Source organism: Bombus pyrosoma, linkage group LG11 (genome assembly GCF_014825855.1).
Source record: "Bombus pyrosoma isolate SC7728 linkage group LG11, ASM1482585v1, whole genome shotgun sequence".
NCBI classification, from domain to species: Eukaryota; Metazoa; Arthropoda; class Insecta; order Hymenoptera; family Apidae; genus Bombus; species Bombus pyrosoma.
This window is the reverse complement of record NC_057780.1, coordinates 4,044,176-4,058,425: the sequence shown is the minus strand read 5'-3', so window position 1 is coordinate 4,058,425 and position 14,250 is coordinate 4,044,176. Positions and strand designations below refer to the sequence as shown.

The window sequence follows — 14,250 nt, the reverse complement described above, 5'->3', positions numbered from 1 at the left end:
TATTCTTCGTTGATCTCTCTTTTTCCTAACCAAAGTCCCAAAATATTTTTCCTCGTTTACGCACATTTAATGACAATGACCAAATTGTAGGCTACCGCAGATAAATTAGACCCGTTAGACTAAATCCATTGAAATGGCATTTACACGGCATAAGGGAATTCTTAATGGAATGAAACTCGCACTGGCTGGCTTCTGAATCTCGCATATAATTTTCTCAAAGGGACTGTATGCGGTAAAATTCGCAGATTCTTTGAATAACGAAACTTCGCATGAAACAAAGTAAGCCAGCGCGTAATTCTTCCTTTATAAATCACCCGTTGCCTCATCCGTGGCACGCGTTGTTTGTTGATGCTTCCTTTCTGCGGACAAAAATCGTGAAGCGTAAAACGAGCTACGGCTACGGGACCAGACGGAAGAACCACTTCTCCCCTCTCTCTGATTCTTCGCCGGTGAGTCTCGTGGCGTCTAGCATGGTAGAACAGTCATCCGCGTTCATCTCGAACGAAACGATCGGTCGGGACGCGACCGGAAGTGCCCGTTTTCCGTCCGATTAGTCCGCTACCTTGCTGTTCGACCGTCGAAACTTTCGCCCGCGATTTTTCACCGAAACGTTTCCGCTAGAATCGCTCGCGGTTCCTGCCACGCGTGTCCATCGACAGAATCGTGGAACCGTTGTCTCTTTCCCCGGTGAGAACATCGATTTTCAACGACGATATTTCGCACGATGAAATATTTAGTTGGAGAAGTGGTTTCGCATTTTATCTGTACGATGCTTTGCGATTTTTACGTAAATGCAGTTTTGATTCGATCGTTCTGTTAATGGAACTTCTGATATTCTGACAGAGTTTTTGATCGACAGATTAGATTTCTTACGATTGTTATATCGGCGCGAGTTTTGAGTTGTGAATAGTGCGTGTAATAGGAGTTTGGATATTATTTGAAGAAAACGTTTGAAAAGTGGTCGTTTGAACGATATATAATTTTATTTGCTCACATTTTCAACAATGGTGCGTTGATTTATTTGAAACAAGCAGGTTATTTCTCTTTGGATTATTTCGTTATCTAATCTGATTTCAGGAGCTACATAATTTATTTCCAACGAAAGGAAATAATTCTTACTAACAGTCTATGACAGACGGCCTCCGAATCGCGCAGCTTTTATAAATGAAGTTCTTTCGTATCTCGAGAAGCGATAGAGACATTGAAAGCGACGAAATTCGTCACAAAAATTCCTACTTAGTATATAACACATATATTTCAGCAATCTCACCGTAACCTCGAGTTATCGACGTCTAAACCGACCACACCATACCACCCAAACGCTATAATCATCCCCTCTCAGTACCTCCATTTGAAACCTCTGAAAGAATTTCTTTCCACAACGCCTTCATTTCATCATTATCATAACAAAGAAAGCAAAAAATCTCCTATAACAAACCACCAATTCCCTCCACAACATCAGCACGTTTCGCTGTCATGAACCCTTCTCATAATCGCTGCAACAGAAATTAGACGAAACGAAACCGGAAGAAAAGGAACAAAAATTCAGCGCGTTCACGGCCGACGGCGAAACATTTCACGCGGCGCGCAACCAGCAGGAGGGTCGCGGGAAAATTCATTTCGAGGAGAATTAATTCGAACCGGAACGGGTTAACAGCCGGTGGCGTTGGTATTTTAAAAATTACCAAGCCGGCTAATCTCCTAAGTCCGGCATTAAATTTCGCGGACCGCGCGATCGTAGTTTTAAGTCGCGTTTAACGCGCGCGTGTACTTGTATCCTGCGGCCGGTTTAATCGGCGTCGGGGAAACCGCGATCCAGCGTTTCCAGCAGCGTAGCGCGACGCGAAAACGACTTTTTACCTGAACAAATCCACTTGGGCGAGCGAGGAGGAGAGAAGAGTACGGAGGAGGAGGATTTTTCCGACTGAAAAAATCCGCGATGTAGCAGCCGCGCGACGACTAACCTGGAAAAAAACCTTGTACGTACCAAGAGGAGGGTGTAAAAACTCGCGTCGTAACGCGCGCGTTACCGCGGACCATTTGGGAAGATCGATCGATCCCGCGAACGCTTTCCGAATGATCGATGCGACGTTCCACCGCGTCGCTTTCTTTTTTCGCGGATAAAACGCGCTGAATTCGTTTGTCGACCGTGGATAAATCGTGGATTCTCGTTTTTTTTTTCTCCCCCTATCCTTCGCTGTTCTATTCCGTGACTCTGTGACAATTGCGCGTTGTGGAAGTTTGTTACGTATCTGCGCGATATTTACGCGATGGTCTTGAGGGTTGATTCAGAGAGGAAGTTTAGATCGGTGTTTTTTCTTTCGTAGAAAGAGAGAGAGAGAGTCTTGTTGATTTATTTAGTAGGTTCAATAGGAGAAATTGGAGAGATATTGATAAAATACGTTGTGATGGGAATAACGAAATGATAAAATTATAGGATACGGGAGGACATTGACGAAGATGGAATGTTAGGTGATTTGATGTTAGAACTCCACTTTGTTTAGGCAGCTGGAACAGCTAAGATCGTGCACTTTCGACATTTTTATCTCACATCGGCGATTAAAAGAATATTTTGTAACTCGTTCGGATGAAAATCGGATTTAGGAACAGGAAACATCACTTTTAGCTACACACGTGAAGAGAAATTCACGTTGGAAAATTAGTTGTACGCAAGATTTAAGGTTTTAATTTAGGATTTAACTTATTCGTTGAATGAACGATTGAACGAAAAAATATTCTAATACTAATAATAAAACGTAACGTAAGGCAAGATCACTGATGGAATAATTCTATATGTAATTTTAATATTTTTAGAGAAAGGAAGGTATTAAACTGTACCTTTTTTTTTGTGACGAATGTACACGGAAAACGCACGAAATAGTATCGTTTCAAATATCAAAAGTCAAAATGAGACCCACAAAAGTGATCTTTTACAACCAACGAACGTTTCGTGTACCCATCCCGTATATTTTTCTTCTACAAAAACCAAAAGCCCCGAAAAGGTAGACAGTGCAAGAAAAACGCGATGGAATAACTCTTACACGAATTTATTCGATCGCTTTCACGATCGAGAGGGAAAAGCTGCGCGTTCTCGTCGATGCGAAACTTTCAATCAAAGTTTCAAACCAGAACAAAAAGGGAAAAAGAAAGAAAGGGAACCGAATCAGCCGGGACACGGACATGCTTTGCAAAAGTTGCTCGTGGATATTTTCCAGAAGTCTAAATTGTTAGTCAATGCACCGGGTTGCCGGTTAATTACGATTCGAACGAGATTGTCGTGTTCCGTTGAAAAGCTGACGGATAAATCGCGCGGATTTATACGTCGAGCGTGCGCAAAAATCATTTTTCCCAATTTTTTCTTTTTTAAGTTGGTACTGGTTCACGCATCTCGAATCGAAACTGTATCCGTTCACGCGTTTTCCCATCATTTTTGGCACACGAGCTTGTTTTTTCACATCGCACAGTGGAGTATTTGGCTTATAAAGCTGGCCAAACATTTTAAGCTTTCAAACATTTTAAAACAAAGAAGGCATCGTTTTGCATTTTTGTTTATTCGTAAAGTTGTCTTTTTTCAAAGATCAATGAAATTTGCAAAGTTTTTTTAGCGCGATTGTTCAATACCCTGGCGGCACAAATAATGTTTCAGAAAATATCTATTTTATTTACGAACGTTCGTGTCGCTTTTTTATTTTATAAATAAGCAACATACATTTTTCAATCTTCAAGGACGTAACGAAATCTTACATTTTATCCAAAGATCGAACGAAAGAACGTTTCTCGTATAAAATCGATTGACAACGTTTAAATGAATCTGCCATAAAAGACGACAGAGAAAATTGTTATTCGCCTATATAATACTTGTCGCCTGTGGTTTTCATCCGTAAGCAAGCTTAAATTTATTAAGACAGAGACGATAATGTTGTAACACTTTTCTGGACCAAATACTTCACTTTGCGGCGAGTGGAGTTATTTCTTTGGAACCGATCCACCACTGTCGAACCGACAGTTAATTTACTGCTTTCACGCCGCGCGATCTATACAGAACGCGAGAAAGCGCAAGTTTATCGGCGACAAAAAATTATTTGTGGATCCACGTAGAAGAGCTTTCATCCTGATGTAAACGTCGACGCGATAGCGAGCGAGCGGTCGCGATGCATAATCCAGATTTGTCGCGAAATAAATCGTGAAACACGCGGCACCGGAATTTATCCCACCGATGAATCCGAATCACGCGACCGAATTCGTCGTCGTAAAAATATTGTGCATTTTCTCGCGATTACCCATTCCGGCAGCTCATAAATAGCTACCTCGTGAATTCAATTCGCGCGATTGATAAGCGTATTATCCAACAGGGGCGGGCAGAAGTGGATTCCGTTGTCGTTCAGGGTTTCCAGGATGTTTCTGTCAGGTGACGTGCATCGGTGACGATCGATTAACGTTAAAACCAAGCGAGGAAGCAGCTTCTTACGTGGAAATAAGCCAAAACTTGGAAAGTTTCTTCTCTCGCCAATGAAATTTTCCAACGTTTCTTGTTTACGAAATGTTAATCTTAGAAATCGATGTTTCGTCTATGAGGCGTGGCTGATTATTTATCGTTTACGATAAAGAGAACATTGATTGTCTTTTTCTTTTTTTTTTTAGAATATACAGAAATATACAAGAATACATAAGAATATATATAATGTACAATTGTTTATGTACAACTTTTTTAATATTAACTGTGTACAACTTTTTTTTAAACAAAGTTTTTCATATACTCTGTCATCATATTCGAGACACGATTTATTCTCGAAAAAGTGCAGTAATTTGATTTTCTGATTTTACAATTACTAGCGCTTTATAAATAAACGACAAGATTATTCCGACAGAAGAAGCGATACTTATTCAAACTTCGTGAATTATTAACGTTTTATAGAGCAAAGTTCTCCGTTGTTTTATGTCGAAAACGTGTTGATAAGATATAAAGTTGTGAAAAGGCTCGGATCGATTTTTCGTGTTTATTTAAAAGAAGTGACTTTTACGTTGAAAAGTGTAATCGTCGAGAACTGTGACCATAGCGTTTCGCCGTGAACAGCGAGAAGGAGGAGCGGACGAGGTTCGAAAAGAGACATGACGAATCATGTGTGCCGTGCAATCGTCTACTATTTCCTGATTGTTTATTTAAAGGGTCTACTGCAATCCTTGAAGCTCTATTCCGGACATCCAGCGGATTTGGTAAGATGCACGGCCGACTTCAACGTGAGTACACATGCAATTTTAATAATATCGATAGTTGAATTCTGTTTCTTTAATGTTAACGTACGGTAGAATTTTGGATTGTGTCTATGTTTAGCTAGAAATATCTGTATAACTTGCGGAGGTCTGAGAAAGAAATTCGTCGATAAACAAATTAAAGAAATCTTTCGTTCCGTTAGAATTATGAACTTTATACGGAAATGTTCCTTTCTATATTTCATTCGTTAATATTTGCTTTCTCATACCTCCTTTTACGTTTTTCCAACTTCATTCGATCAGGTTTCATTTGTAATTTTTTAATATCGGATATTAGCCTTAGCCTTCGCTGAACTTTCTTCGATCTTTAATTCCATACCTTTGCTTATCCAAAGAATCTTGTCACGTTCGTATTATAAAATTACTCAACTTTTGAGTCGAGAAACAGATGAACGAAAAAGAGTAAAATAGAAAATGAAAAGTCTCTTCGTACGACTTTAACAATTTCTCGCAATGATATACTTTCGCCGAGGTACGATTCGTTAGAAAAACAGTATCCCCGCTAAAATAATTACCGTTGGAACGAAAACAAAAAGGGGGGAGGGCAGAAAAAGCTCGTCAGAGGTCCAAGAAAATTGTCCAAGTATCCCATAGGCCGTAGGTCATCGGGGTCCAACAGGATAGCCCCAAGGGGTAGCGATGCACCGCGAATGGAACCCGGTGAGTCAGCAACGATAAATCGAGCGATTTATGAAGCGGCACGAGCATTCTCCGGGAATAATGCCGCTATCGATGTGCGTATACACAGGTGGCACAGGGACGAGGTATAGTCGACTCAATCATCTTGATCTCCGACGCTTCGATTCTCGATAAATCTTCGAAGAAAATCGATCGGTTTTCGTACTTGATCGAGACATGAAACGAATTTATTACTCGGTCTGTGTACCAGAGTAATTCGATAATTAATTATTTTAAGAAAATCCTCGTCAAGAACGATCAAGTCAGATCTTAAAGCACGGATTAATAATTTCTTCGATAAATCAACCGGTCTTTCGGCAACAAATCAAACCATTTAACCGAAATGTCAATGGATCTTCCTGGATCGATAAAATTCAAACTAAATAAAGCAAACGTTAAATAGCAAAACCATCGATAAATAATAAAAATGATAAAATTTAAATACGCATATATTATTATTTTTCTCGCTGTCCCGATTCCATAAATCCCTCAAAATCGTAATTAATCACTCTCGATCCAACCGATCACTCGCGCATCAAACATCCACGATGATTCTACGATACTTCAATCTCGATCGCCTAACGAGCGAATCACGGCGAATCCTAACCGGATCCTAACTGAAAAAAAAAAAAAAGAAATAACGACAAAAAGACAAACTGCGTAAACATCGTTCCGTGTTTCAAAATAATAAAAATAATTTGACGAAACGAACACCCTCGCGTAGATACTCACGTATGCGTTACTTGCACGAGCAAAAAGCCGAGAATCTCGTGAAACAAAGACGCGTGCGAGTGACACTTCGCGCGTGAATGAGCGACGACGATTTATTTAATTTGTCAACGTCAGTCAGGCCGCGTGGCACACGATCGGGAAATCTTCAATCAAAATATGACGAAAGCGAGACGCGACGCGACCCCGTTTCAATCGTAATTAATTTCGATGTCGGAGCAAGGGTGGGAGATTGGTATCACGCGGATAATTCCGTTCCGATTATAGCCGCGATTTCGTAGAGAAACGTGTTTCACGTATCGCGAAATAATTATTCGGCCGTCCAGCGAAAACGGCTAGGTATTTATGGTGGCGATAATATCCGTCATAAACGGGCCGATTCGTCGTTCAACACACCTATACACGCGCGTTTTTCACCCGAGTGCGCCGCCATAAATCGGCTAATTAATGAATAAATAAAGCGAAAACAGGTTCCACGATACACGAATTACGTATTCCGTTTAAACGTCCCACAGAATGCCAAGAACAATAATCTGTACGAGTTTGACGAGTTTCTTTTTTGTATCCATCGACGGCGTTGTTATTGCGCGAATGTGTTTCTTTTTCTTTTTTCTTTTTCTTTTTCTTTATCCGAAAGACGAGTTAATTATATTTTAGTATGGAAGATGAAGTTTTCATTGGATACTATTTTTGGCACGGATTATCTATTCTTTAGTCGGTGAAACACTAGATACGTTAGTCTCTGGTTTTGTTAGGACTTTTAACCCAGATGGCAAATAATTTGTGAAAACTACGCACGGTTTGCATAACTGTGAGGTGTAAATTTCGTGTAACGGGATGAAAACTTTTTTATTGTACTTATGAGAATAGGATCTATTCGTTCGTTGAATACCGTGACAAAAATACTGTTCCACGTTAAGTGGAACATCCAAATATTTGGTAAGTAAAACAAGAAGAAACTTCGCTTAGAATATGAAATCATTCCATAAGGCAAAATACACGTAGATTTGCATACAATTTCCATTTAGTGATATAATCGAATCAATATCCGATATTTCGAATGTACAATCAGTATCGAATATTTGGAAATTCTGGAGATCTCAGTCCTGTTAATCAGCTCGAAAACGAGAATAGAAAGAGACGTCTGCGTGACATAATTGATTCAGAAACTCTCGTTACAGCGTATTATAACGTCACGAAATAACCGCGTTTCGGCATCAGACGGTAAAATTAACGTCATTGCGAATTTATGCTTGGTTCAGGCCGTTCGCCGGCCATCAGTTTTCACGGTTGCCCGCGTTTACATTAACACATCCGCTTGATAAGAAGTAATAACGACAGCCCGAACGCGACACCATGATTTGCGAACAGGATTGTTGCATCGGACGCAACAGGAAATTGCCGATAAAGTGAAATATCCTGTTGTCGCTGTATTTATCGAATTTACCAAGGAACGTGCAAGCTAGTTTTACGTTTGTCAATTTAGACACTGAACATTTTTTTCTTTTTCTTGTCGGTTTGTTATCCCGTCGAAGGTTTCGGAGCACTCGGAAACTCTTGAAATGTTAGAACGGAACACCGGTCGAAGGACTTCTGTGGAGAATTTTGTGAAATTTTATCTCAATTCTGTTTCCTGACAGCGCTGTAATTGTTTTTACTGGTAAATCGACGATGACTGATAGTCGATCCATAATTCAGGAAGATCATTCTTTGTGTAATTTAATTGAATTCATTATCGTATCGTTACGATAACGAGATCGACTGTTTGAAATCTGAACAATTAATTAGTTATTAACATAAATTGTATAGAAAATGTTTTCACCAATCAGCTTAGAAAACATTGTCAGATAAAAATGAAAAAAAATTTTGATCAACGATAGAAGTAGCGTATCTATCACTGTAATAATATTATTTATCTCCGAGGCAAATATTTTAAAGGAAGAAAAGAAGGTTTTAATCCTATTTTACAATGAATCGTCACCTTTCTTTTTATCGTTATCGTTATCGATACATTTTATACCCGATTACAGTTTACGCGTCTTTCCTTTGGCTCGTAATTTAGGAGAAGATTTATCACGATACCACGTAATTTTGGAGAAGTTAAATTGTAACCGTTTTCTCGTTAAGAAGGCCAACTCGAGTCGCTGAAATTCTGATGGCTTTTGATGCAATTTCACTCGCGAGCCGCGCGCGTACTACAAATATCTGTTGAAATGCATACAGACACAGTTACCAGTTTCCATTGAAACATCGAAGACTTTTAATTATTGTTTGTACGACTGTTATACTGAAATATTTTAAATTACGCCAGGCAGATTACTTTTGCTTCAAAAAGGTATAAAAGGAGTACATTATTATAGAAAATTCGTGATAAAGAAGCGGAGATATCAGTGGTCGCTTATTTCGAATAACTTTCGGTACCTATAATTTTATAGATTTCTTTTGACAATTACCTTCTCCCGTGCTAGATCATAATATTTCGCGGAATTTATTTATTCGCGATATTCTTCTATAGAAGTAAAATATTCAATAATGGAATATCAAATTTTATCTCAAAAATCGTTGCGCTGTTTCACCATTAATCGAAATGAATTTGTTTCGCATACGTTGATCTCACTGAAAAAAATATCCGTTTAAAATAGACATTCTTTTTCGTAACACTTTTAATCGAATATATTCGAGATTTCTTTAGTATCTTCCAACATTCGTCGAATTAAGTACTAAGAACTTAGCAGATTTATATCCCTTTGGAATTTCATGTTTAATGACGAATTGGAACTACTTTGCGGACAGTGAAAATGAAATATTTTATTCATAAAGGCATAGACGTAGACGGTGAAGAAGATTTTAGATTCTAGACGAAAAGAGGAAAGGTAATTTTAATGCGAATCTTGTAACGATAAGAAGCATTTGCTAATTGTTAATATTATTGTTGTTATTATTATTACCAAAATCAATAATTTTCTACTAATATTAAGAAAATACGGAACGTTACCTTGATTTTCCCTTTGACAAAAGAACAAAGTATTTAAAAGCGTTCGACGTGTAACAAAAAGATGTATAGCTCAAGCGATAAAAGGAGCAGACGAGGCAGCGAAAAGGAACAAATATCGAAGAAGGACAATCAGAGCGGAAATAAAAATCGAATGAAAAGCGTATATCCAGCTCGGAATCGTTTAATGCTAATTGCTACCAAAATCGAGATGGCTTCGTTAATACCGGTTCATGGCAATGAAGTTGATAAGAGAAACGAAACTCGGAGTCGAAAGAACATTCAAGACGATGACGCGAAAAGAAAGCTGCTCGTGTCAGACGAAGAGAGAAGAGTAAAGTAGCGAAGACTACTCGAGACTAAAAGTTCTCGCTCGGAAAAAAGCAGGAGAACAAAAGAAGAAGGAAGAAAGAAAAATGAAAGAGTAGAAGAAGAAAGATTTTGCTTCGTCGATCAACTTTTTTCTATCGAGAAATCGAGAAAATACCTATATATTATTCTTGGCGAAGTGGTCCCCAAAGGGAGTGGCAAGAGTTGTTTCTAGTTTAATTCCAGTAATTCGATTTCCATTAAACGGTTTCACTACGGTGTGTACCCGACGATCCTCGCGGGAGTCGAACGGTAAACGAAAAAGATTGACGCGGTGTGCGAAAAGAAAGGAAAACTGCGGTGCGAAAGTTTGAAAAACGTGACGGGAAAAAGGAACGTAAAATTACAAAAGGCGGTCACTCGATGTTTGCCGGTGAATTAATCGGTTCTCGAACAGAATTAAAATGACGACATTCGGGGAATATCGAGTGGTTTCCTTTTATCCGGCTGTTATTAGATTTGTTGCTCGAATAGTTGCCGCGTTTGTCCGCTTTCCAATCCACCTTGAGCCTGGATTTTATCCGATTAGACAAAATTTGTTGCGATCCTATCGTAAGAGTTATCGTATCAACTTTTTAGAAGAAATACGAAAGATTTTAAATAGAAACGTGTGCTACTGCTAAATCGCGTTACAAGAAATTGTTAACGTCACACTAGTTGACGATCGATCCGAAGTCTATTCTACCAAAGGAATTCATTTATCTGAACGTGAACTCTTATTACGCGAACGAAAAATCATAAACAGTGGAAATAGCTATTGGTACAAGTCAATGAAATATCGTATAAACTCCAAACAGGTTCGTACGAGAGAAATTCTACTATAACTTAAGTATATTTGAGTCACGTGAAAGTCCAATCAACTCCACTGATGATCAAACATTGATCAGATATTCTGGTGCTAAACCGAAGACTTTTTCAAAAATTGTTCAATTTGGCTCCTGAATGATTCATTTATACCTGTACTGCATAAAAATTACTTCGATTTCGTACATTTATTTTCTCTTTGCACGTTAAATCGTTCCTTATCCTCCCATCTCTAAGCTACTCTATGATTGAATAACGTAAAATTTACGATTCATTGACACGAATCATGGTATGAATTATTGTTCTTTAAAATCATAGTATATCTATTAAGACCGCCGAAAAGCGTATCTTAAATCGGCGTCCGATTACCAAGTTTCACGATCGTGTTCCCGTGTTAATCTGCTAAACGAACTCTTCGCTAATTACAGGTCCCTGATGTAGCTCAAATTATGACTTATGATTTGATGTCTAAGCTGCAAGTATCCGTGCCCTTTGAAACGGCCCGTTAATCATGCGATCCGCCCTAAAGTTTACTCAGCTTGCCTCTCGATTACGTAAAGAGCCCGGCTGAATATATAGCGGCATCGTGACACATGATCATTAAGGGAACACCATCAAACTTGGGGAATATCGTATCGCGTGTAATAGTTTTCTTCTGTTACACATACAAACGTGTCGATGTCTTAAATATGATAATGGAAGTAAAGGGTTCTTCGTTTTATGTACTAAAAGACAGAATATAATCTAGCAGTATAGTATCTGGCGATTCGTTGAAATTTATTAAAATTTTGTGTATTAAATATTATTTGATATGAGCAAAGAAAGGTTCAACGAAAAATATAAAAATCTAATCATCGTTAAATATCACCTCTAATTCACAATTTGTAGTATTTACGATTGAACGACTAATTCAATGCGCAGACCCGATTTTTATGGGACATATTTGCACGAGCCGTGTACCATTAAGCGAAATACCTGGCAAATATCGGTGCGACAACGAAGCATCTCCGTGAACGGATTCGAGTTACGAGAAAACATGATTCGAACAGAGCTTCGACGAATTGAAGAAGAATTCAGATTCTTGAGATTTCAGCGTGCTTCGATAATCAGCTGCACGGAGACATTGTTTCAATTTGCACAACTAGAACTGATTAAACGATTGCATTTCGTAAGGAGACCGTTATTTAACCTTTGCTTAACTTCCTATATACCTTGATTAGAAAAAAATTTGGACAAGCAAATACATTAGTAAAAAAAACAGTTATGTTAATAGTAAGATTAACAAGTAATCTGGAAGAATACATGTCAATGATAGTGAGAAACATAGAGATGTGTGCGATTAAAAATGATGACCAAGCGTAGAATATTTTTGATCAGAAATTCATTACAGGATTGAAACGGATGATACGTGGATTTTATAAAATCTTCCATCGTCCCGCATTTTGGACACTGATGACGTTAGAAGAAGATTTAGAGCTCGACTTCTCCGAAAACTATATTAATATTCTACGATAATAGCTGGAATTATACCTTTGCAGACAGAACACCAAACAATTTCCAATACTATTTCAAACAAAAGATTCGTTTGAAAAAGAGATATAAATCGACGTTCGATAAAATTTTCCAGTTTTGTTCAACCAATTTTTTGAAAAATCGACTTTTTCTGGCCGTGTAGTTCTTACAACAAACGAATTGCGTGTATAGCACAGTCTAATACATTATCTATACGACAGCATATACGTACAATCGTTTTTCATTTCAATTGCAATGAAACAGAATAGAGAAAATGCAACGATTGTGAAAAAAGGAACTGCGAAATTGTGTTTTAATTTAAAACGAGCTGCGTGATCGATGCGCACAGAATGGTGGCGTATGTTGGCACTTAAACTACTTTTTCCCCGGACTAGTACTCGGAGAGCAGCGTTTGGAAAATCTCGATAATCGGACCGTGAATAATCAAGCCCGCGAGCGAATGCGAACGATGAAAATTGGAATGATAAACAATCGTTTCCGATAGTCCATCAACCTTTTTTTAAAGAGACGTTGCTATGCTCGATCACGTAAAACTTCGCTGTTTAACGGGGCATTTGTGTACATTTGTATGCATCTGTATTCGTCTGCATGTTATGCGTCACATTTGCAGCACGGAAAAGTATTGGAAAATTCACTCGCGTGAAGTGGAAGACAAGACAAAGTTACAACGCGTGCAAGAAACAAAGGACAGGCATCGCTTTTAGCAATTTTGCGCATATACTTTTGCTGAATATTCGCTTCAATCGAAAGAATAAATCGAATAGTCATGTTCAAATTTTATTAATTTTGTTTCATAATCATACAGGGTGAGATAATGAAGTAACTATGTTCAAACGTTAAATAGCGGAATTCCTTTTGTGTGACGATCTAAAATTATTACGTTCTATTCTTTTCTGGCTTCTAGTGGCAAATATTGGGCTATGTTACGGAAGCAACATCTGTTGGAAATATTAGTAATACATGTAGTACGAGTAATCAATGCTTGGTTGTCACTCGATTCACTCGATATCAATCATTTGTTCACGATTGAACAGGGAAAGGAAGACATTGACGCTGCCTCGTTCTACCTGAAATATTACGCCTTTCACAATGTGATACAAGAGAGATTCGAACAAAACTATAGGTAAATGCACATAGCTCATACACCCGATTAAATTCCAAACCAAAAACAGTTAATCCTTTCATCATCAAAGCGAATCACAAAATACTGTGCACTTTATCAAATTTTTTCAAAGTGTTCATCCGCCGTTCTATTATTGCCACCCTGTAGAATCGACGTTTTGAATCTATCCATTCATATTCATTCGAATGCCATTGAGGGAGGGAGATAACGCGCTTTATCCAGTTCGCGTTAACGTCACGTTTTTCGCGTTGTAACTCATTCGTTTTCGCGCGAAGATCCGCGGGATGACAATCCCGATAGCTTGATCCGTCGATTCCCACCGAAAGAAATATCCGTCGAGGATAGTAGATTTTAGACGCAAAGCGGTATAACGCGACAAGTACAGAAATTCTGACGCCCTAAACGAATCAATAACGATAACGGTATATGCTTGTATCATTACGATAAGCTACGATATTTTCGATAAATCGTTTAAAAATTCTTCCTGATTTTACAGAAAGTTTCTATAAATATCTATTGCTGTAAAAGAAGATTCTTGTATCTCGATAGAACAATAGGTAAATTGTTTCGTAAATCGTTCGATGATCTTACGTTTGCCTAGCTCTTATCCAATATTTGATTCCTGGGTACGCAATGGATTAACGAAAATGTAAAAATTATGAAAACGCAGTCTAATTCTGATATATACGGATCTGGTAAACGATCTTCTCCTTCTGTTTAATTATTTTCATTTCATTTGACGCGGAAAAGA

The 14,250-nt window shown here is 38.3% G+C and overlaps 1 protein-coding gene across 11 annotated transcripts in view; it reads left to right on the top strand.

Annotated features, from left to right (window-relative positions):
- LOC122572712 (collagen alpha-1(XVIII) chain) overlaps positions 1-14,250 on the top strand; it is a 344,291-nt gene that overhangs the window by 272,187 nt on the left and 57,854 nt on the right. For 8 of the 11 annotated variants that reach the window (XM_043738049.1, XM_043738048.1, XM_043738046.1 and 5 more), the window contains exon 6: positions 5,167-5,238. The exons of 1 other annotated variant lie outside the window; for it this stretch is intronic. In XM_043738049.1, coding sequence (XP_043593984.1) covers positions 5,167-5,238 — 72 coding nt within the window. Of the gene's footprint in view, positions 1-583; positions 688-4,833; positions 5,239-14,250 lie in introns of those variants that run through there. 2 more of the 11 variants (XM_043738051.1, XM_043738050.1) reach the window with 2 other exon arrangements.